A 22,920-nucleotide genomic window follows, 5' to 3' on the forward strand; every position below is an offset into this window, starting at 1 on the left:
AACACAGGCCAAATTCTGCTATCTATTTTAATATAAATCTACTTTTCTGGAAGTCATTAGCATATTATTTTTGCCTGCTCTCATAAATACAATGGCAAGAGATCAGTAATAGACTATATGGCCCCAAAGCTACAGTACTTACTGACTGTTGGAGACCTGTACCAACTGCCATCTAGAAATCTCCAGATGACATGGCAAACACGACTGAGTCTAGTTAACAAAAGTGGTTTCCCTTCACATCTCATGCTGGATTTACTGACTCTACCTAAAGCCCTATGTATATAAAAAACCAGTAAGAATATAATACAGTCAGGTTCCCAACCCTTCTCCACTTTCCTACTCACCCTTTTTCATTGTCTGCTGGGACCAGTTTATCCTCTGAAGCACCAATTGCCAAAATACATGCCTGAGGTGGGTTAATAATCGCAGAGAAATTCTTAATTCCAAACATTCCTAAGTTGGAGATTGTAAATGTTCCACCCTAAAGGAAAAAGTATAAAAACAGATTATACTGTCAACATAACCCAGAAAAAAAATTACAAATATTCTCTGAAAAAGTCATGAGATAATCTTTTATTTAAGAAAGTCTTGAAAAGGATACATACTATGATAAGAAACAAAGTCATTTGTGCTGGCTTTTCCATGCAATTATGAAAATATGCCTTTTAGCTTTTCACATATAACTGAACTGCTTTATTTTCAGACCAAGTATCACCTCTGTGTAGCAGAATTCAAATAGAAAATGCAAAAGCATTAGGCTGACCTTCAGAGTAACACACTCCTTATGGTCAGGATGGTATCCTACCTGAAATTCGTGAGGCTGCAGTTTGCCCTCTCTCGCTTTGGACGCTAAAGAAACAACATCACTAGCAATGGTTTCCAGTCCTTTTATGTGTGCATTAAACACAATAGGAGTGATAAGTCCTGCAGGGGTACTGACAGCAACGCTGACATCCACCACGTGATTTCTGTTGAAAAAGAAAATGAATCAGCTCATCAACATTAAGGATTAACAGCTGAAGGGAGTTGGGAAGAAGGACCGGGGTTGAGGGCACTGGCAGCTCTCCCAGAGAACCCAGATTCAATTCTCAGCATCCACATGGCATCTGACAACTGATCCAACTCCAGTTCCAGAGGATCTAGCACCCTCACACAGACATTCAAACAGGCAAAACACCAATGCTCATAAAAATAAATAAATCTTAAAAAAAAAAAAAAAAAAAGAGCCGGAGAGCTGGGAGTTTCCGTCAGTTCCTCCACTGTCTGCTATGGGGGAAAAGACAAACACAAAAAGTGCTGGGTTAAAAGAAATATGGATCTTAGATACTTACTTCAGATATTGTAGGCGAATAGGATGTAGCTTAATGGTAGAGTACCCACCTATGCAAATCCCCAAGTTTGATACCCTGTACTACCAACTACCCCCATACACACATAGACACACACGATTTTAGAGGCAATTGTACTGCTGTCCAGAGATGTCTATTCTACAAGTTAACATCCTGATGTTTCTTCTCTTGTACTTCTAAAAACATGAAAGGGATGGGGAAAGAAATAGATCATAAGATTTATTTCATTCTTTAATATCCTTTTGTAAGCCGCCAGGTGGCTCACCAAAAACATCATCATAATCAGCATGAAACAGGGTTCTAAGTGCAACTGTCTCAAGAGAGTCTCTGCAACAAAGCTTGTGCAGGTAGAATACAGGGTGAGAGGAGGGACACACTGGGATGGGGCTGGCAAGATGGCTCGGTGGGTAAAGGTACCTGTAGCCAAGTTGACAACTTCAGTCTAATCCTGGGAACTCACACGGTGAAAGGAGAAAAGGTCCTCCCAGAGGTCATCCTGAAGTTGGCCACACATGTAATCAAAGAGAAGGGAAGGGAAGGGAAGAGGGAGGGAGGAAGGTAGGCAGATAGGGGAGTACAAAGGAAGGGAGGTAGGAAGGTAGTAGATAGGGATGTACAAACAAAGGAGGAAGGGAGGAATACAAAACAACAGAAGCAGAGACACCTTGGGGGAGAAACCAGAGTGCCCAGGACACAGAGGTGGTCACATCTCAGAAGACATGTAAAGTAGGATGCCCAGTCTTTTCTAGAGTAGACCAGCAGCTAGCATCTCTGTGGAGACTTGTCTCACTTTGTACGTCAAGGTGGCCTCGACTTCATCCGCACCCTGTATAGAGCTGTTTGCAGTAAGGCAGCGCACTTGAGCATTTCCCCAAGCCCTGTGAGCTGCCCTGCTAAAGGGGCCATGGGAACGTGCTTGTAGTCAGCTACCTGATCTGAGAGTGGCATCGAAAGAGGGGGCAGTCATGTGGGACTAAGGCAATCTCTGAGATCTGACACAGAGTCAGAATGAGACACCTAGCCACTGCCCACAGTGTAATGTGAGTGTGAGAGCACAGAAAACAAAAGGGAAGAGGGGCTTTCTTTTAATGATATTTGTAATAATACTGGGGCTGGAGAGACAGATGGCTCCATTAAAAGCAACACACTGCTGTTGCAGAGGATCCATACTTGGTTCTTAGAACCTATGCCAGGCATCTAACAACTCCAGTTCTAAGGGATTTGGTGCCTCCGGTCTCTGTGCGGTACCCACACACAGAGACACATTCAGATACATAATTAAAATAAATTATTAATAAAGTAATATTAATAATTAATAAATTGAAATATATAAAAGTGCCTACCTACATACTAAAAATGCTTGGGCTTGAGCTGAAATTCTGACACTGACCAACTTACTAACTTGGGACAAGCTACAGAACTCACTGAGCCTGTTTCTTCATCTGAAAATGCAAGTAAAAACAGTAAACTGATAAAGTGGTTTGAAAGCCCTAATAAAATGTACCCGCCGGTCATGAGCTGTATGGCAACAAATGCTTTTCAGTCTAATTCACAGCTGGCCGTACTCACTGGTAATCAGGTAACTGACTGCACCCTGCTTTCCGACAGTCATTATCAGTATAACTAGACTGAATTTTACACCTGTTTCCTTTTACCAAATTCAAGGAATCACAGCCTTTGCTACCAACTGAACACCATCAAGTGTTTCACGCTTTCAAATCCGCTCATCCACGGGTGTCACCATCTCCCCATCCCTAGCTGCAGTTAGCAGACATAGGCAAACGGCAGAGCAATGGGCACCTTCTCCAGTCCACTTACTGTCTTATAACTGTGTCCATCCAAGAAGAGTTTGCTTCGGGAACTTTCAGACAAGCCAAAGCCGAAGCTTTTATGATGAAGTCATTGACGGAGATTTTTCCTTTCCCTTCAAGCATCTGTTAAGACAGCAACCAGCTATTTTATTAAACTCTCTCCCCAAAAAGCTGTTTCTTTTATCTGTATAACGGAGGACTTAGGAGCTACCTGTCTCCTGCTTGGCATCGAAGCAGCTGAACATTGTAAGTTATGGTATATCGCTATTTTTACTCAACTGAACCAAGTGGTTTTATTCTCTTCAAAAAAAAAAAAATCAAGTAAGCCGGGCAGTGGAGATCCACACCTTTAATTCCAGCACTAGGGAGGCAGAAGCAGGTGGATCTCTATGAGTTCAAAGCCAGCCTGGTCTACAGAGTGAGTCCCAGGGCAACCAAGGCTACATAGAGAAAACTTGCCTTGAAAGAACCAAAAACCAAATTAAATAAATAGATAGATAGATAAATGAAGGATTAAATAAATGACAACCACACTAACAAATGTTTTGTTTAGAAAGAGGAAGCAGAGTCAAATTCCTCAGATTAGGAGTGACATGGGGGACATAATATCTCCTACATAAAAAGGAAGTCCTACAAATACTCAACACCAAGAGATCCGACAACCCAGAGAAAATGCATACGATTCTAGGAGGAAACAAACCAATAAGGAGTACAAACTCGGGATAAACACAGTCAGAGAGATGCAACTGGTCATGGACATCTGCTCATGCAGAAGACTAGACTACATGGTCTTTCTTCTTCTTTTCTTTGGTTTGTTTTCTTTCCCAGACAGGGTTTCTTAGTTCTGGAACTAGCTCTGTAGATGAGACTAGATCAGGCTGGTCTAGTATACAGATCACAGAGATCTACCTACCTCTGCCTCCCAAGTGGTGGGATAAAAAGCATATGCCACCATCACCCATCAACCTTTAGAGCTTTACTGGCTAATTCTACCAAGCATTTAAAGGCTAACATAAAATCTTCACCTAGCTTCTTAAAAAATGGAAGAGCAAGTTAATAATTCCTCAATGTTATTCTCATTCCAAAATAACACAAAAACTCAACAGTCAAAACCTAAACATTATCTTACGAATATATCAGACAAGCCTTTAACAAAACACTAGCAGAGAAAACCTAGCCATTAACTACGGACACATGGGATTTGTTTTAGGAGCGGAAGACTAGTAACATCTAGAAATCAAGTAAGGTGTGCAGAGCTGCATGTGTCTATAGTCTCATCTACTCAAGAGGCTTAGGCAGGGTCATTTGACCCTAAGATCTGGGCATCACTCTGAGATCTTTTTTTTTTTCTTTCTTTCTTTTTTTATATTTTTGGTTTTTCAAGACAGGGTTTCTCTGCGTAGCTTTGGAGCCTGTCCTGGCACTTGCTCTGTATTCCAGGCTGGCCTCGAACTCATAGAGATCCACCTGCCTCGGCCGCCCAAGTGCTGGGATTAAAGGCATGAGCCACCAACACTTGGCTAAGATCTTTTTTTCTTAAAAGAGAAAAAGAATAAATAATACTCTAACAGAACAGAAAGCCCACATGACTGCTTCAACAGCTCAAAAAGACACTTAACAAAATTCAGTAGCACTTTTCACAATAAAACAGTAAATGAACTCGGAAGGAATTTTCTGACGATAAAAAAAGATACATAATATCCCATACTATCTATCTGCATACTTAATGGTTGAAAAGTTATTCCCCCTAAGATCAAGACAAGATGTCTCCAGGGGGATCTATCCCTCGCTTCTGGCTGGCCTCTGTATATACCTGCATATGTATGTGCACATACATTTGCAGATACGGAATACATAATAATAAAGCTTAAAAAGAAAAAAAAGGGAAGAAATTAAAAGAAAAACTGATACACGCTATAACATGTCTGAACCTTGAAATTATATGATAAATAAAAAGCATTCTGTAAAGACCAGATTTCATATGATTCTAGTCAAGAGAATTCCACATTCAGTAAACCTTCCAAGACAAAAATGTTAAGACCAGGGAGAATGGAAGGATTGATGGGATTGTGGCAAAGGGCTATTTGGGGTGAGGAAAATGCTCCAAACCCTACTGTGGGAATAGGATAAATGCTGAAAGACACTGAGTAGGACACTTCAAATGTGTAGACTGAGCATGGCGTTAGGATGGTATGAATATCTCAAAAAAGTCATTCAAAGTAATACATCAAATACACTGGATACATTTATCTGTTTTCTTTGACTTTTAAAAATATTTTGTGTGTGTGTGTGTGTGTGTGTGTGTGCGGGTGTGTGCTATATACAAATAGGAGCCTGTGGAGATCAGAAGAGGTGCCAGATCCCCTGGAAGTGTAGTGGAAGTGTAGTCATAGACAGCTGCAAGTTGACGCGTGGATGTTTGGAAATTGAACATGGGTCCTCTGAAGAATAAGTGTTCTTAAACCTAAGTCATCGCTTCAGACCCGTTTCAATACTTTGACAGTAACTGGATGACATCATCTTTAATCCCTTAGTTATTTACAAACGCTGTCCCTGGTTATTCATGCAGTTCTGTGCCTCACACGTGTCTATTCTGTGCGGTGTACATGATGTTAAAGCCCTGGCTATGGAGCGGTGACTAATAAACAAGAGTTGTGCTCTCAGGGAGCCACTTTCTAAGAGGGATAAGAGCAGTGAAACAGAGGATCTTAGGATGGGTTATGTGAGCAGGTGGAGGGACGGCTGCACATTTAGAATAAGGAAGACCAGTGAGGCCATACTTTCCAAGTCCTTAAAGAGGTGATGGCGGAAGGCACATGGACACGGTGGGCTGCAGATTGAGAGAACACAATACAAGAGTGGATACTAAGAAAATACCGAAAAACAGCAAGACAAGCAGAATGTCCACTGTGGGAACAGGAGAGAAGTCAGAAAAGTTCTGCACACTACTCGAAGGAGCTGATGGGGTTCTTTTGTTCTATGAGTTTTTAAAGGATTCCTTTTACGTGGCTGAGTGTCTTCCTCACTCATGCTCCTTATTTACTCATACCACTTTACTCACTGCTTATTTGTTCATTTTTAAAGGCTTATTTCATGTGCATAGGTGTTCTGCCTGTATGCACATAGATGCACTACATGTGAGCTTGTTGCCTACAGACATGAGGCATCTATACCTCGGAACTGGAGTTACAGGTGGCTGTGAGTCACCATGTGGGTGCTTGCTGGGAACTGAACGTGGATTCTCTGTAAGAGCAGCACTTACTCTTAACTACCAAGCCGTCTCCAGTCCCACTCTCCTTTTTTTTTTTTAAAGTCTCTCACTGAACCTGGAGCTCATTGACTTAGCTGGCTAGTAAGCATGCACTAGGGATCCTGTCTCTGTGCCCTCCCTCTCCCCACCGTGCTGGGATTACAGGCACTCAAAGTGCCTGATGTTTCATGTTAGCAACGGGAAGCTTCATACTAGAGCAATAAGCCCTTCACAGATCTCTATCTCCCAGCCTTATTTCTACTCTTAAAGCTCTTAAACCCTACGATTCTCAACCATCAGCATGAATTTTCTTCAACTCTCTGCCAGTTCAAACCTTTCCTCTTTTCCATAGTTTAGCCATGTTTGTCTACAGCACTGTGAATTCCTCGACTGCCACTGGTCTCCCTAAACTCTCTGCTCAACTCCTTCAGTACTGAACATACACTGTGTAATTCACCACACAGCTGAGAGGCCGCTTCATAAAGAGACTGGTCTACAAATGAAAACTGTCACCTTTAAAACTCCTTGTCACATTTAGTGACAAGAGCCCCAATTCCATCATAAACTTACAATGAAGATAGACTACCCACGCTCTCTGTTCCCAAGAGTGCCTTATGCTGACTGGGTATGTGGTATCTGACTATAAAGATGTGGACATCCTTTCTTAGCTACAGAAGCAGCTTCAAGCATCAAAGCCCAGTGAACTTGCTAGATGAACCTATCCACGGCAAAGCAAGTTTGAAATGCTAAACGTTAATCAAGAGTTAACAGACAAGCCAGGAGAGGTGGTGCACTCCTGCAACCCCAATATCAAGGTCAGTGTGGCCTTGTTATGTGAAGCTCCAGGTATGAGCTACATAATGAGACACTGTCGTCCCCCCCCCCCCAAAAAGCAACAAATCAAAAGAAGTTAAATGAAAATTTCTCGGGATAGTCTCTACCTAACAATCCCAAGTGACAGAATTTTCTGTCACTGAATGGCTTCTAGTAACAAAGCGCACCACAGCACTGTCGAGCGTTAGTGGGACAGACAGGATTCCCAGGTTTTACCTTATTTAGCTCCTTCCGTACCAAGAGCACCTCTCCCATATTTACATCAACAGAAAGGTAATAATGAGGTATGGTCTGCTTCGACTGCATTAGCCGCTGTGCAATCACCTGAAACCAGAGAGATTTCAACATCAGTTCTCTCAGTTGAGCCCAGACCTTACCTAACTCAGTTGTTTACCTCTTCACTCAGCTCCCTGGTAGCTTACCTCATATCAGAGCAGGGAGACAAAGGACTGCACCTTCTACTAGATTAGCCAAAACAGAGACTTCTTTATCCCAATTACTCAACCGACCAAATCAAACTCCCTTACACTAATCATCCAGTATTTTCAACTGGCAAGGTTCTTTTCAGTGTCTTAAAGTGTGGCACAACTAAACAACCAGAGTGGAAATGCCCAACAGCTCTGGCTCCAGACTGCGGTGCTGCTCTTACTCGGCGAATGTTGCTGATGGGGACATCTGTGAAGACACCTGTGGGAGCTGGTGCCACTCTTGGACCCGGGGGAGCCATGGCAGCTGCTGCAGCCTAAAAGGGAAAAGAAAAGACACTTAGTGACTGTGTCTTAGTGTCGGCTGGAGGACCACCTGTGAGACGCTACGACTGTGGAGGACTACATGCCAAAGTGAAACAGCAAAGCTCTGAAGAATAGCTGCTTCCATCCCCGGGGAGCAAAAGGTACTCACGTTAGACTGCTTAATTAAGAGTGTTGTTCTTCATGGTTTGTGTTTTGTTTGTTTTGTTTTGTTTACATAGAATTTTAGACCACGTTTTAAGAGTTATTATTTCTGAGGAAGAGTATATTCAATGACTAGTTTTATTGAAACCATAAAGGCAGTCAAGGCACGGTGGTGTGTAGCTAAAACCCCAGCACTCAAGACGCTGAGGCAGTACATTTCAAGTTCAAGGTTAGCCTGGTTCCTCAACAACACCAGAAAAGGTGAGGGGCAGGGGTGGAGAGAAAGCACAGCATTTTTAAACTGAAGAATTAAAAAAATAAATAAATAAATAAACATGAAAATAAGGGCTGTGGGCCAGGCATGAAGCTCACTTGCAGGAGTGTTTGCCAAGCATGTGTAGAGCCCTGGATTCAGTCCCCACAATAATAATCATTTTACAAAGCCAAATATAACTCACAGGAGCAGCCTTAGAAGGCACAAAAGAGTCAATGTCCTTCTTGATGATTCTGCCTTCTGGTCCCGTCCCTGAAGAAACACATAAACATATGTGACGGAACACCATCGGCTCTCCGAGGTCAACACTGACCCTGAAGAGACTCTCTGAGGCTCACAGTCTTAGCTTCTCCCTCGGAACAGTGACTTTGCTAATTACTCCCTTAACTCACAGAATGCCCTGGACCAACTTTGTAACTACTGCAAATAGTAACCATTTTTCTTTAGAGTTTCCTCTAGTTAAACTGAACGTTTTATTTCTTATTTTGCTTATTCCCTTACTTTTAAGTTGGGAAATACTGACATAGAAATAATATAGATCATGATCAATCTAAAAGGAAAATTAACTGTTGGCTGTGGTTATTTAAAAAAAAAAAACAAAAACATTCATCATCATCAACAACAACAACCAAAAAAAAAAATCAAAAAACCAGAAACCAGTCTGTTTCATTGAACCTTGAAACAGACTTATTTTACCATAAAGTAATTTTTTGTAAGAGATTGACAATTTTCTGAACAAATAAACCTTTTTACTTCAGAATGTAATGGATGATGTAACTACAATGATGTCATCTTTAGAATCATTCATTTCCCACAATTTACAGGTTTTTCACACCAGCCAAAACTAAACCAACCAAGAGCAAACATCACAATGCCTTCTATTTCTCTCACAGGCTTAAATGACTCAATTTGCCCTCCCTCCTCCCAGCTATAACGTCTCAGGTTTAGGCATAGGCCCAAATACATCACCTGACCTTGAAGCAGATTAAGAATTTAGTTATTATAATACCTTTTACACTGGGCCCACTTCTAGAAAAAAATGGTCAAATTGATTCATCTTCCCCCACGCAGCCTTTAAAGGGATTCCCGTTGTGTGCAGCTCTTCCCAATTCCTTTCCTTCGTTATGAAAAGAGTTGGCTACAACTGTTTATCCTCACCAGGGCTCTAGAACAGAGGTGCAGTACCTCTATTAGATTCCTTGCCTTGTAAGCACACAGAAACCATGACCTCCCCTGGCAGCCAGCACTGAGCTTGATGCCACAACTCTCAATCCCTCAGCAGGAAATCAGCCACCCATCAGTTCACTGAGTTAGTCTCGGCTTTTCATCGCCTTGCCTAGCTCCCCGAGAAAGTACAACAGGTGATCATAAGGGAAGAATACTAGACTGAGTTCTGTGACATTAGACACCTAACTCCAGTCACCCGTCTCAACTGCAGGATGGAGATCACAGCAATATTGTGAAAACAAAACAGGACAGTGAGGCAAAGGTGGTTTGCACCAAATACACATTAGAGGGGTGGCTGTCAGAACACCTGAGCTCCACACACCAGGGCTTAAGCCGCAATAGTTTCTTCCTCAGTAGTTAATGTTTTGGCTAAATTTGCTAAGCACCCTGCCCCTCTAAACTTTTGTTCCTTTTACAATGGAATTTTGTTTGTTTCTTTCTTTCTCTTTCTTTCACTCTTCCAATGAGTGACTTGGGGTTGGGATATGAGTCTAGGCCCTTGTTCTCTCAAAAACCTAAACTCCCAGCCAGGCATAGTTATGGGCACTTGAAATTTCAGCACTCAGAAGGTAGAGTACAGAGGATCAGGAATATAAGGTCATCCTTGGCCATTTACCAAGTCTGAAGCTGGTCTGGGCTACGTGAGACTCTGTCTCAACCCCTACCTCCTGACTCAATTCTTTAACTCCCTCTGAATTTCCAGGCATCTAGACATATAACCTACTGTCTCTCATCTCATTCACTAAAGTAAATTTCACTGTGATTCTCATTCTCTTGGGAATGACAACCCACCCTTACCCAGACTTTTGAGTTCTTTCACCTAACCAACTATGTTTTCTTCTCACAGACAAAAGTCACCTGCCCAGACCATGTGTTTTCCAGTTCTTAAACATCTTTTGGGGCTGGTGAGATGGACTGTAGACAAAGGTACTTGATGTATACATCTAATGACCAGAGTCCAATCCTTGGGACCCACATAAAAGTAGAAGACGAGACCCACCTCCACAAAGTCGTCCTAAACTCCACACACATGCCTTAGCCCTCTCACAATATCTTCAGCCCAATAATGAATAAATAAATAAGGTTAAATCCCTGAAATCCATAACAGAAACAATCTTCTCTTTGCTAGCACTGTGTATGAGAAACACAGATATGCATGGCCTCTGGTCCAAGCTCTTGGCGCGGACCTTCTGAAAACTCTGGCACGTCCCAAACAATAAGTATTTGGTCTTTTTCCAGTCAAGCTTCTTCATATCACACCAGCGTATGCTAATGAGGCGACTGAGGACGGGGCTTCTGGATAAGGGGCATCAGCCTCGTTAGGTTAAAGATCAAACACGCGGCAACTTTCAGTCCTCTTCCATTCTCCCTCCCCATCTCCTCCTCCACTCTCTGGCTTCCTGCACCAATTCCACTAAGGGGAGAGAGACTGGAAGATGAGTTCAATGAACACTGGCCAGTGATTTAGTCAACAATGTCATTAAGATGACGCCCCTATGGAAATAATGCTCTGAATGGTGAGATCCAGTGAGCCTCCTAACTGGTGACAACAGCAGTGTGCTGGAAGGATGGCAAGCCCACAGAGTGCAGGGGTGCTATATGCACCCCTCCCCTCTATACTCTGCCCTATTCATCTCTCCATTGTCCGTGTCTGAGCTGTACTCTCTACAATAGACTAACAAGGTTTATCAGTCACTTTAGCTAATTATCCAACCCAAGGAGAACTGTCAATCCTTAATTCACTGTTAATGAGTTACACAAACAGGTAGCCCTGAGTACTTAAAAGGAACCTGAAATAAGAGCAGTCTTACACCACAGTCTCATGCTAACTCTGGGTAGGTTAATGTTAGATCTGGACTGAACTGTTGAATACTCAGTTGGTGGTTATGAGAAAAAAAACTATAAACACTTGGTGCCGGGAAACAGCACAGAGTGAGGGCTCTTGAGCTCACTGGGCCTCGGCCACCCCACCCTCCACTGCAAAGTCTCATCAGCCCCACCCAACTCTACTCTCAGTGGCGCAGAACCTGCCTAGCATGGTACAAAAACAAAAAAATAAATAAAATGAAGGAGACTCTGACTCCACTGACCCTTCCACTCTCACTAGCCACGACCTTCCTGTTGCCATCAGTCCCTGTTTTCTCCTTCCTTCTTTTGCTCCTCACCCCCTCCCTCCCCAATTACACTCTTCAGGCTACTGTTAGAATCATTCCTGTTGAATTAATGTGGATCGCAATATACCAGACTATCTCCAAGACAAAACCAAAGACAAAACTTTCTTTATTATAAGGGGCAAACTCACAAAACAGGAACGAGAAGTCCAAGCTCAGCTGTGTTGCATGGGAACCACAGAGAGAGCAAACCCTGGACCACCTGGTGTTTTTCTCCAGGTACCCAAAAGGTCATGCCCTAACCTGATCCCACCTCTTTTTTTTTTTTTTTTAAGATTTCTTTATTTATTATACTTGTGTTCTGTCTGCATGTTATGCCTACAAGCCAGAAGAGGGCACCAGATCTCTTTACAGATGGTTGTGAGCCACACCATGTGGTTGCTGGGAATTGAACTCAGGACCTCTGAAGAGCAGCCGGTGCTCTTACTTGCTGAGCCATCTCTCCAGCCCCCATGACCCCACCTCTTAAAGATCACTGGTTGACAACAATTCCCCGTCACCTTCCCCTTTTGTCTAAATAAGAGTATTCCAAACCCAATACAAAACTATATACAACAGGAATAGATATAAAGTATAAAATTAAGATTACAAGCAACATAAACAATAATAAGCAAGAAACACGTGGTAAGTGTTTAATAAACATTTAATCAACAATTGTGTCCTGCTTATCCAGTCTGGACACCATGTACTTTGCCAGTGGTCGAGGCATGGGCAGTTCCTTGCCCAAAGGCCAATTGTGCCAAGAAGAAAAGAAACTCCAAGTGGAATGTCTTCAGTGCTCAACATTCTCTTGGGAATAGATTGGTGCTGTCAGGAGCAATTGTGTCTCACGTAAACAGAACCCTAAGTTATTTAAATGCCATGTTCTACAGATCCTTGAAGTGGCTGAAGATTATCTAGGCTTAATACAATCTCTATGTATCTAAAGAACCTAATTAGTCTGACTAAATGCATATAAAACATGAATAACTATTGACCTATAATACTTAATACCTGTATAACTTAAAGACTAAGACTTCATATCAGAAAATTAAATAATCTGTAAACAACTTGTAGTAAATGAGGAAAATGATCTCAAAATGTAAACAATGTATAAGTATCTTGATCAGAGACAGAACTATATAATGCAATATGAAAATATATCCTAAAAATTTTATCAATATACAAAATGTCTTAAACAGAGGTAGAAACATGCATGCGTACAATCCTTGCAAAACTCTAGAATGTGCTTATCTTCTCATTAAGCATGAGAGTGACTCAATGTTGCTTGGGCTAAAAAGCACAAGTTTGGCTGACTAACCCAGTTCAGGACTGAAAACCTAAAACAGATGTCCAGAAGCGTCCCAGAAACTAGCCGTCCCCTTTCCAATGTTCCCAACCGCTAGAAGACTGCTTTATAATCTCTCTCTAACCTTCATTTTTTCCAGACTCACTCCCCAAGCTTATCAGACAACCTTAATTTACAGATCAAACAGTAGCAGGGAGGGATTCTTATTTTCCACCACCAAAACAACCATCCACAATCTTAAAGTCAATCAATCCCATTTCTTTCTATATTCTCAAGAATTCGGTTTCCTTCTGAACTATTCCGGCCTGTGTCACCCCAATTGTTTCTAATGGACCAGAATCTCAAGGAAGGCATTTTGCTCCCCAGAGGACCTGGCAACAGTGGGAGGTATTTTTGTGATTCTCACAACGCTAGACAAGTGCTCCACCACTGTGCTTCAGCCCCAGCCACCTCGGTGGTTAGCACTCAGGGCCTGAACTCATGATCCTTCTGCCTTAGCCGTTGATCAGCAAGATTACTTGCTATCAGACCCAGCTTCTTTTGATTCCTCCCACCCTTGTCGTCTGCTCTCCCCTTTGCTCTGCACATTCCGTTATGTTCCTCAGGCATGTCAAGGTTTGGATGACTCTAGACCATGTGTTACTGGCATATTGCCCTCTGCCCAACTGCTCTTCTCCAATACTTCACAGGGTTGGCTCACAGATGAGATGACGTGCCACCTCCTTGGAAAGGTCCCCCTCACACACCCTGTCTAAAAGTCACCATGTCCTGTCTCTGCCATATCACATGTCACTGTCACTCATGGGCAGGTGCATCACTGAGTCTATTCCTTTTTAGCTCATAAGTCATCTCAGTTCATAATAAAAATTTAGAGCCAAGATAGCTAATATGTTAGCTGCACAAGCACTGTTTACTTATTAATCTTCACAACTCATTAAGTATTATTTTTATATACAAGTTACAGAGTCAGGAAAGGTCACAGGGCTAGCATACAGCAGAACCGACATTTAAACCTGAGCAGACTAGCTCTGAACTCCATTCTTCACTACAGAAGACTTCTGCTCACCCATCCTCTACCATTGGCCAGTGAGGCTGGACTGTTCTCCATGTTATGCACAGGTACATGGAACACAGACGGTACTCAATAACTACCTATAAAGGGATTGCTTGACCCTGCCCGCATGAAAACAATACTGGGATTCTTCCATTTATCCCACTAGTAAAATAACCAGTGCTGCTAACTCTCCAAACAATCCTACCAGTCCAGGTTCTTCAGGCAGTTATTAGTTCAACCCTTCTTCTCTATGAAATCCCTTAAACTTGTCTCTGATACTAAGCACAAATATATAAAGACTGGCAAAATTTATGCTTGCCCTCCAACAACAGAACAGCAGTTTGGTGGTGGGTGAGAACCAGACTGAGTGCATCCAACTGCAGAGCTGAGGACATAACTGCGGTTTTCATCAGTGATTATTGATGGGAGAGTAGGAACAGGCAGCACAGGGGAATGGGAAGAATATGGAATTTAAAACAGGACCTGGTGGTTCAGGCCTGTGAGTCTAACTGCTGAGAAGGCTGAAGATAGAATACTGCTGCAAGCTCAAGGTCAGCCTGGGCAATTTTTCTGTTCTGAGATGCTATCTCAAAACAAAAGTAAAGAGAGGAGCTAAGACTATACATGAGTGTTAAGGTGCCTGCCTGGTGCGGGAGAATTGTCTGTATTCTGTCAATCATGTATTTTAATAAAACGCTGATTGGCCAGGCAGGAAGTATAGGCGGGAAAACCAGACAGGAAGTAGAGGTGATGCAATATGAACAGGAGAATTCTGGGAAGCAGGAAGGTTCCTCTGCCACTCCTGCTCAGACCACCGAAGAGGCAGCATGTAACTTGCCCATCTGAGAAAGGTATGAAGCCATGTGGCTAAGATAGATAAGGATAACGGGGTAACATATGTTATAAGAATCAATAAGTAGCCTGACCTAATGAGCCAATCAGTTTATAACCTTATGGAGTTCTGTGTGTGATTTTTCTTTGGAACTTGCCGGTTGTGGGGTACTGGGCGGGACAGAAACCCCAACAAGCTGGCCCCTCATGCTACACCTGCCCAATATGAATGACATCCTAGGGCCGGCTGCACCTCGGCTGTGCATCCAGAAGACTGCCTCCTTGCCACACACGTTGCTCAGGATGTTTCCTAACCTCTTGCGAAGATCCTATGGAGTTCAGGCTCCCCTTTGGACTCTTTGCACTAAAAATCCTTGTGAAGAAGGTTCTCCATCCTCACTTCCCATTTCCCCTTATTCTCATAATGAACCTTGGAAATATCTGGATTCAGAATACCAGGATGGCTACGGTTCTCACCCTGTTTGGGCTGACTACCGGCGCAACCACAAAGGTGGTATACCGCCACAGGGGCCCCGAAAGACAGGATCACAGGTTGCATGTTGACTTTAGGAATGTGAAACTCTTGGAACAGTTTGCGCCCACATGGGTATCATCTTCCACACCCTATACACAGGGAGGGGTCTGTATAAAGCAGCACAAGAAGCTGACCCAGGCTATCCTGAAAGCCAGGCAGTGTGGTCTCCCCAGGTTGAGCCCCGAGATGTTGACTTCTATGGTGTTCATGGAGCTGTCAGTGTTACTCCACCAGCCCTACACTGTTGTCAGGTGAGCCTTGGTACCCGGGGTACAGCTGGCAACAGCCACCAGAGAGAGAACTGTCCCGCCTTTGCCAGCTCTATCAAGGAAATCTCCTAGAAGAAAGTGGCTCCCACCTGATCAATGCCTGTAGTGCCCACTACACCACCAGCAGAAACCTCCACTGAGCAGATGGGCTCCAGAGTGCTTAGAACTCGTGAACCGGGGAAGAAGTTGGGGATTAAGGGAGTGGTGTTTGGGGTTATGTGATGGCATGTGTTCTGAAATGTGTATTTTGGAACAGTGGCAGACCCTAAGAGGAAGTAATTACTGAAGAGGACAAACACATGGGAAACTGACTATGGAGAAGTTCAGATATGAACAGGAGAGTTTTGACTGGTGTGTGCACTTGCTATTCTGTCCCTGTTTTAAACCTGATGGCCCAGCTTTTAAACCACAATAAAGCTGTGTCTCCTCTGTCCAAAAAAGAAAACCAAAAAAAAAAAAAAAGGAAAAGAAAGAACTGGGCTGTTAATGTTAAAAAGGCTCAATGTGTAAGATTGTTGCTGCTGCCAAGTCTGAGGTGTCACACTGCACACAGGACAGACGACAAATGACAGGGAGAAACAGTCCTCCGCTTCCAGCATGTGGGTCCCGGGGGTAGTGCTCAGGCCATCAGCACGGTCACCTGGTGAGCCATCTCACCAGCCGCTTTGCTTATTGCTAAACTCTGTCAACCTAGCACTCAGTTTTATTACAGAGCCAAGTCCTATAACTCAGTATTGCTCAACAAACACACAGACTTTTGCCAACAATTAAGTAAGACAGAGAGAATTATGGGGATATGAGAAGGGAAAGGAGCCCCTCACCTTGAAGTGGACTGAAGCCTCTCAGCAGGCGAGAAGCAAGAATTCCAGTGATTAACATTTGCTAAAGACCTCTCCTCCTTCCCAATGATAAGCCAGCAATTTTCTCTCTCTCTCTCTCTCTCTCTCTCTCTCTCTCTCTCTCTCTCTCTCTCTCTCTTTTTTCTCTGTAGCTTTGGAGCCTGTCCTGGAACTAGCTCTTACAGAGCAGGCTGACCTCAAACTCACAGAGATCCACCTGCCTCTGCCTCCCAAGTGCTGGGATTAAAGGTGTGCGCCACCACTGCCTGACTCAAGCCAGCAATTTTCTTGGAGGCTCATCAGAAACCCCATTTACAGCAGAAGACTAATACTAAACCCTTGTGCAATCCTGGTGGCTCCTGGTTTCATCTTTCGGATTATAACTCCATCCACTGCACCTTCAGAGCCACCCCACGATTTCACCACATTTCACCAAGGCAAGAAGGGCAGGAGAAGAGAGTCTACTGGTAGGACATTTAACTGCGACTCTCCCTTCTGGAGCCACTTACACCTGGGTATGTCTGACCTCTGTTCTATGGGTATGTCTGACTCTCCCTTAAAAAGCCCATACTGTCACTTGGGTATATATTATTATTTCCCTGAGCATATTTCTCTTAACTGCCATGCTTTAAAATCTTCATTAAAAATATATTTTAAGTCAGGCAGGGGGGGATGCATGCCTTTAATCCCAGCACTCGGGAGGCAGAGATAGGTGGATCTCTGTGAGCTTGAGGCCAGCCTGGTTTACAAGAACTAGTTCCAGGACAGGCTCCAAAGCTACAGAGAAACCCTGTCTTGAAAAACCAAAAAAAGAAAAAGAAAGAAATAAAAGAAAAAACTTTTAATAAATTAAACCATTTTTGTTGTTGTTGTGTTCTTTGTTTTTCAAGACAGGGTTTCTCTGTATCCTGGAACTCACTCTATAGACCAGGTTGGCCTCGAACTGAGAGATCTCTGGAGGGCTAGGATTAAAGGTGTGTGCCACCATACCCAGTTGTGAACACCTTTCTACTTTTAATAAAACCCCAACTCAGCTTTGTTCAGACAAATTATGAAATTCTTTTCTGTGTCAAAGCCACAAAACCCGTGTCTTCCTGAGTCAAGGTCCCTAAAAGATTAAGGGAGCTCCTCGTCCTGAAGATAAATGTGATGTCTCCTGTCCTCACCGCTGCTAGTAAAGATTTCCTACGAATTGAGGAGCATTTTAGAAGGCAACAGATTACATAGGTAGCACTAAGCAGATCAAATAAAGCACAATGATGCTTTCCCTGCTCCATGAAGGTTCAAAAATAGCTCCTCCCCATACAGTATGTGCCGGTCTTATGGACAGAAGTTTAGCTAAACTAACTTTATAACCCTTTTCTTTAGAAAAAAAAAAACTTACCTTTAACTTGGGTGAGGTCAATCCCTCTCTCTGCTGCCAACTTCTTTGCAAGAGGGCTAACAAACACCCTTCCCTTTGGTCCAGCAGGAAGGGCTGAGGGTATAGGCGCTAGAGGCTGGGGAGTGGGAGGAGCAGCTGCCACCTTGAACAAAAGTTAAAAGTATCCACTCAGCACCGCAGAGATAATCTGAAAGATCGCAGGTTCATATTTTATATGGTAAAAGTCTTTAGTGATGTTTATTCTCTTCCCCAAAGACCATAATGCACGTTTTCTGATTTGACTAACATACAAAATGAACAGCAAGAACACTTTCTGTCGGAGGCAGAAACAAGTCATGACAACAGAAGAGATGTGGAATTAAACTGACCTGTATACATAACATCCTTATCACCTGTCATTCTTCCCCTTTGAGACTTTGTAAACCAGGTGGTCCTCCTGCCTCAGCCTCTCCAAGTGTTTGAACCATCACACCTAGTTTCTGCTACTTCTTTATTTTCCCTGAGTATAACTAACTGATTTCTGACCTCAGGATATAAACCGATACCACCAGGTCCCATGCTTCAAGCGTCTTAGGAATGGACTACACTGCTCCCTGACAGCATCCCCATCAGTGCAAGACAGTGAGGAGCCAAGCTTTCGCTGAGGTCGTACATCTTTCTAAACCCACTGAGGTGTATGCTGAAGAGTACAAGTGTATGAAGCTACTACATGCCATGTCAGATCGGGGTCCAAAGTCCAAAATACATGTTCATCAATGACAACACACAAACACCACAACTGAAAAAGAAAATGGGTATTCAATAAAGCAACAGAAAATGTATAGTGAAGGCATCACTTCCCATGGGCATGACCTTCACACCCAAAGCAGGACATGGAACTCAGTTTTGTTCTCAGCAGGACTCAAGACGGCAGCAAACTGCTGACCATCGTGTAGATGGCACATGCTATACACCACAGGTGACACTGGCCACTTTCCTACGTGTACGATCTGGACACACAGGAACCTGAGCTGTCATGTGGCGAAAGGAGACTTCCCCATTTCAGAGGCATACCTACCGGAGGTGGGACAGGTGGTGCTGCCTGTGGCTTTAAGCTGGTCACTTCTGTTGGCCTATAGTCTGCAAAGGCTGCTATATCTTCCTGCTTTTCTACTATGATACAAAGTGGGGTTCCCAGGGGAACATCCCTTGTGCCTTCAGGGACCAGGATTTTTGCCAGATAACCTTCTTCTTGTACTTCAAAGCCTTAAGAAGAAAGAAAACCATTAGGAGACTCAAGACTCTACCCTTTTACAACTTCACCAGGGTTTCAGGTAAAAGGATTTTCACATTCAAACTACTGGCATTGGTTTGGTTTTGTTTTTACAAACTACTTAACCTCTCTGTGCCTCTGTCTCAAGTCTTTAACATGGGAACGGGAATAGTAAGCCAACCTTCTGTCCTCAGGTTCTGCATCCCTGAGTTCATTCAACTGTAGGTCAAATATTACATTGTACTATGTGGTTGGCCTATGGAGATCTGAACTTAGCATATACACTTTTTATTCTTGCGACTACTTCCTAAGTAATGCAGTGTAACAATTATTCACACAGCACTGCTGTGCTAGGCATTACAAGTAACTGGAAATGATTAAAAGTGTCCTGGGGTAGAGTCACAGCTAGTAATAGAGGTCCCACTAATTTGCTCAAGGCCTTGGGTTCAATCCCAGTGACCCCACTCCACCCCCAAATACTATACCCACTTATACAGGGAACTTGAGCCTACAGACTTCCAATCTTGAATCAGTTTGCCTACACACATACGAAGAAATGACTGATTATACTGATGTATATGTTATGGATTTAAATCAATGTTTTTTAAGTACTTAGGAACAATCCCTGAAAAAGAGTAAACAAAAAATGCAGTTGACTCTCCAAATCCTGAGATCAAAGCAATATGGGAAAAAACTGCCCCTGTGCTGAACACATGCAGATGACTTTTCCGGAGCCAATCCCTTGTGGATACTAAGATAACTGCATCTGTCCTACCAGGAATACAGACAGAGGTTCATACTGAAAGCTTCTGAACACACCTCAAGGGCAGCCCTTATGAGGAACTCACAGGATCTAAGATGGTATCAGTGTACTGCTGAAAGTCAGTTACAGGGAAGTCAAATTACCAGAACTACAAGCAGGACGGCAGCGTGGAATTTCAGCACTAAGAGTGTTCTCAGAGCTTCTCAAAGGCCGCACTTGACCTTATGCTAGCTATTCCAATGTGCTGAAACACAGCAACACCGAGGTCTCTGCTGCGACAAGAGTTAACATGTCATTCAGCTGCTGTTTTCCCAAAACACTCAGACTTAAAAAAGTAAAGCCTTAAGCTGGGCATGGTGGCTGTTTTCTTATAAACCCACCATCAGGAGGCTGAAATAGAGGCTGTCAAGCTCAAAGAAACCTGAGCAACATAGTAAGTTCAAAAGTTCAAGACCAGACTAGATTACATAGCAAAGAGTTGCTCATAAAGAAACAGCAGCAGGGCATGTCCTGAGTTCCAGGACATCCAGGGTGAGTGAGACCCTGTCTCAGAAATTAATTAATTCATCAAACTAAAAACTTAAAAAAGCAAAATTAAGCTTCTGACAAGAGCAAGCTCTGCCTTCTGAATCTTGCTTTCTGCAGTTATGCCTCTCTTTGATGAAGGCATCTCTAATGAATCCTTCCACTGTCCAACTGGGAATACTCAATAAAGCTGGGCAGAGGTGGTGCGAACCTTTAATCTTAGGCTTGGCAAGCACCCTTACCCACACCAAACCATTTTTCTGGCTTTTTGCTTATTTTCTTAAGACAGAATCATTTCTCCTAATAAAAACTATTGGGAGCCAGGCAGAGGGGTGCAAGCCTGTAATTCTAGCACTTAAACTTGGAGGCTGAGGCTGGAGGACTGCAGATTAAGGGCCAGTCTCATCTCAAACAAACAAAAACAAAAACATTTTAAAACTGTGAGGAAGTAGTATGTGAAAAGATGAGATGGAATTGGTCTGGCGGGAGGGGATTATCAACAAATATAGCACAAGACCTGGCTGCTTAATGGATTTTGTTTCTGAGCACAAAATAAATCAAAGAAGGGGCACATGGAAATGTGATACACATGAAGACCAACAGGCATGGGTTCTGTTGTTCCTCAAAGTTATCTGAAATTCTTTGGTATTCTCCTTCCCCGGGGGTGGGGTGGGGGGGTGGGAAACGGGACAGAGACGGCTTCATCCTCCCTCCCTTCTTTCCCATATTTAGGCAATGGCAGTTCTGGTACAGCTTCCGAGTAGCACAGGAATATGGCAATGAGAGCAAACCCTGACCCAAGAATAAATCTTGGCCTGTCCTCAGTCAGTGAGTACACTACAGACCTGACATATGTGGCTGCATGACTTTGCTATAAAATATCATGCCCCAGGCCGTCGATCTCAGGAACCGTAAATTCATATTATCACTCACTCAGCACAGGAAAGGATGGCATCCTCCTCCTCCTCACTCAACAACCAAGAACTGAAGAACTCTCACCTATAGTGGCCTTGTCGGTCTCTATCTCTGCCAGCAAGTCTCCTTCACTGAGCTTCTCACCCACTTTCTTCTCCCATCTCTGGACCGTGCCCATGGTCATGGTGGGGGAGAGGGCAGGAAGAAGTACCTGCAGAAACAACGTCACTGCTTAACCAGGAAGGCTGCACACAAAAGTGTTCAGACAAGTGCACGCGGTTTTATGAGTGACAGAGACTGCAGCAATTCAACCACTTGCCTCACCTAGGTCTGGTGAAATTAATCTGTAATCTCAATACTCAAAAGGCAGAAGAAGCATGAGTTTGAGGCCAACCTGGGCCACACAATGAGACCTTGGCTCAAAATTAAACCACAACCAAAAAACCAAATTACCCATCACAGCTTTGTGCTTAATAACTTTCCACCAGCTGAGTCACCCTTCAGAACAAGGGCAATTACATCTGACCAGTTACTCCAACCTATCCTCCAAAGTTAAAACCATCAGGCAGGTGGGAAAGGTTTCTTTCAGATGGTCGAAACAAACTCCTTGGTATACATGCACAGTATCTTTTCAACTAGGACAGTGGTTCTCAACCTTCCTAATGCTGCAACCCTTTAATACAGTTCCTCATGTTGTGGTGACCCCCCCCCAACCATAAAATTACTTTGGTGCTACATCATAACTGTAATTCTGTTAGTAATGAATCGTAATGTAAATATCTGAAATGCAGGATATGTGATATGCAACCCCTGTGAAAGGGTCATTCAAGCCCCAATGGGGTCACAAGCCCCACGTTGAGACCATTGCTCTAGGTTAAGATGGAGACACAGAGTGATCCTGGTCTAGAGAGGCTACTCTGTTGAATTTGCTGTGTTCTGCAATGAGCATCTATCTATCTTTCCACTCAAAAGAAACCACACTTATTTGCCTTAGTAGAGATAAGTTTTTTTGTTTGTTTGTTTGTTTTAAATTATGGGCTAGAGAGAGAAATGACTCAACAATTAAGAGTACTTGCTGCTCTTGCACAGGGTCTGAGTTCAGTTCCCAATGTCCGAGTAGGGCAGCTCCAGGAAATCCATAATCTCCGTCCTGCCTGAGAGCATCAGCATGCACATATGTACACACACAAATTTTAAAACTGGACATTGGGGCTGGAGAGATGGCTCAGCAGATAAGAGCACTGACTGCTCTTCCAGAGGGCCTGGGTTCAATTCCTGGTACCAACATGGCAACCCACAACTGTGTGTCATCCTAGTTTCAAGGTACCCAATTTTCACATAGACAAACATGTAGGCAAAACAACAATGCACATAAAATAAAAATAAATTATTTTTTTATTTATTTATTTATTATGTATACAATATTCTGTCTGTGTGTATGTCTGCAGGTCAGAAG

The 22,920-nt window shown here is 43.2% G+C and overlaps 1 protein-coding gene and 1 pseudogene across 1 annotated transcript in view; one reads left to right on the plus strand and one right to left on the minus strand.

Annotated features, from left to right (window-relative positions):
* Positions 1–22,920, minus strand: part of Dlat (dihydrolipoamide S-acetyltransferase) — a 30,491-nt gene that overhangs the window by 2,608 nt on the left and 4,963 nt on the right. Inside the window, exons 5-13 of the mRNA XM_048417274.3 lie at positions 21,549–21,675; positions 19,067–19,254; positions 18,010–18,151; positions 8,596–8,663; positions 7,894–7,986; positions 7,461–7,568; positions 3,168–3,283; positions 806–968; positions 345–481 (exon numbers count right to left, since the gene is read on the minus strand). Coding sequence (XP_048273231.3) covers positions 345–481; positions 806–968; positions 3,168–3,283; positions 7,461–7,568; positions 7,894–7,986; positions 8,596–8,663; positions 18,010–18,151; positions 19,067–19,254; positions 21,549–21,675 — 1,142 coding nt within the window. The remainder of the gene's footprint in view (positions 1–344; positions 482–805; positions 969–3,167; positions 3,284–7,460; positions 7,569–7,893; positions 7,987–8,595; positions 8,664–18,009; positions 18,152–19,066; positions 19,255–21,548; positions 21,676–22,920) is intronic.
* Positions 15,208–16,008, plus strand: LOC125388911 (small ribosomal subunit protein mS40 pseudogene; annotated as a pseudogene).

Source organism: Myodes glareolus, chromosome 4, assembly GCF_982192425.1.
Source record: "Myodes glareolus chromosome 4, mMyoGla1.1, whole genome shotgun sequence".
In the NCBI taxonomy this organism is placed as follows: domain Eukaryota; kingdom Metazoa; phylum Chordata; class Mammalia; order Rodentia; family Cricetidae; genus Myodes; species Myodes glareolus.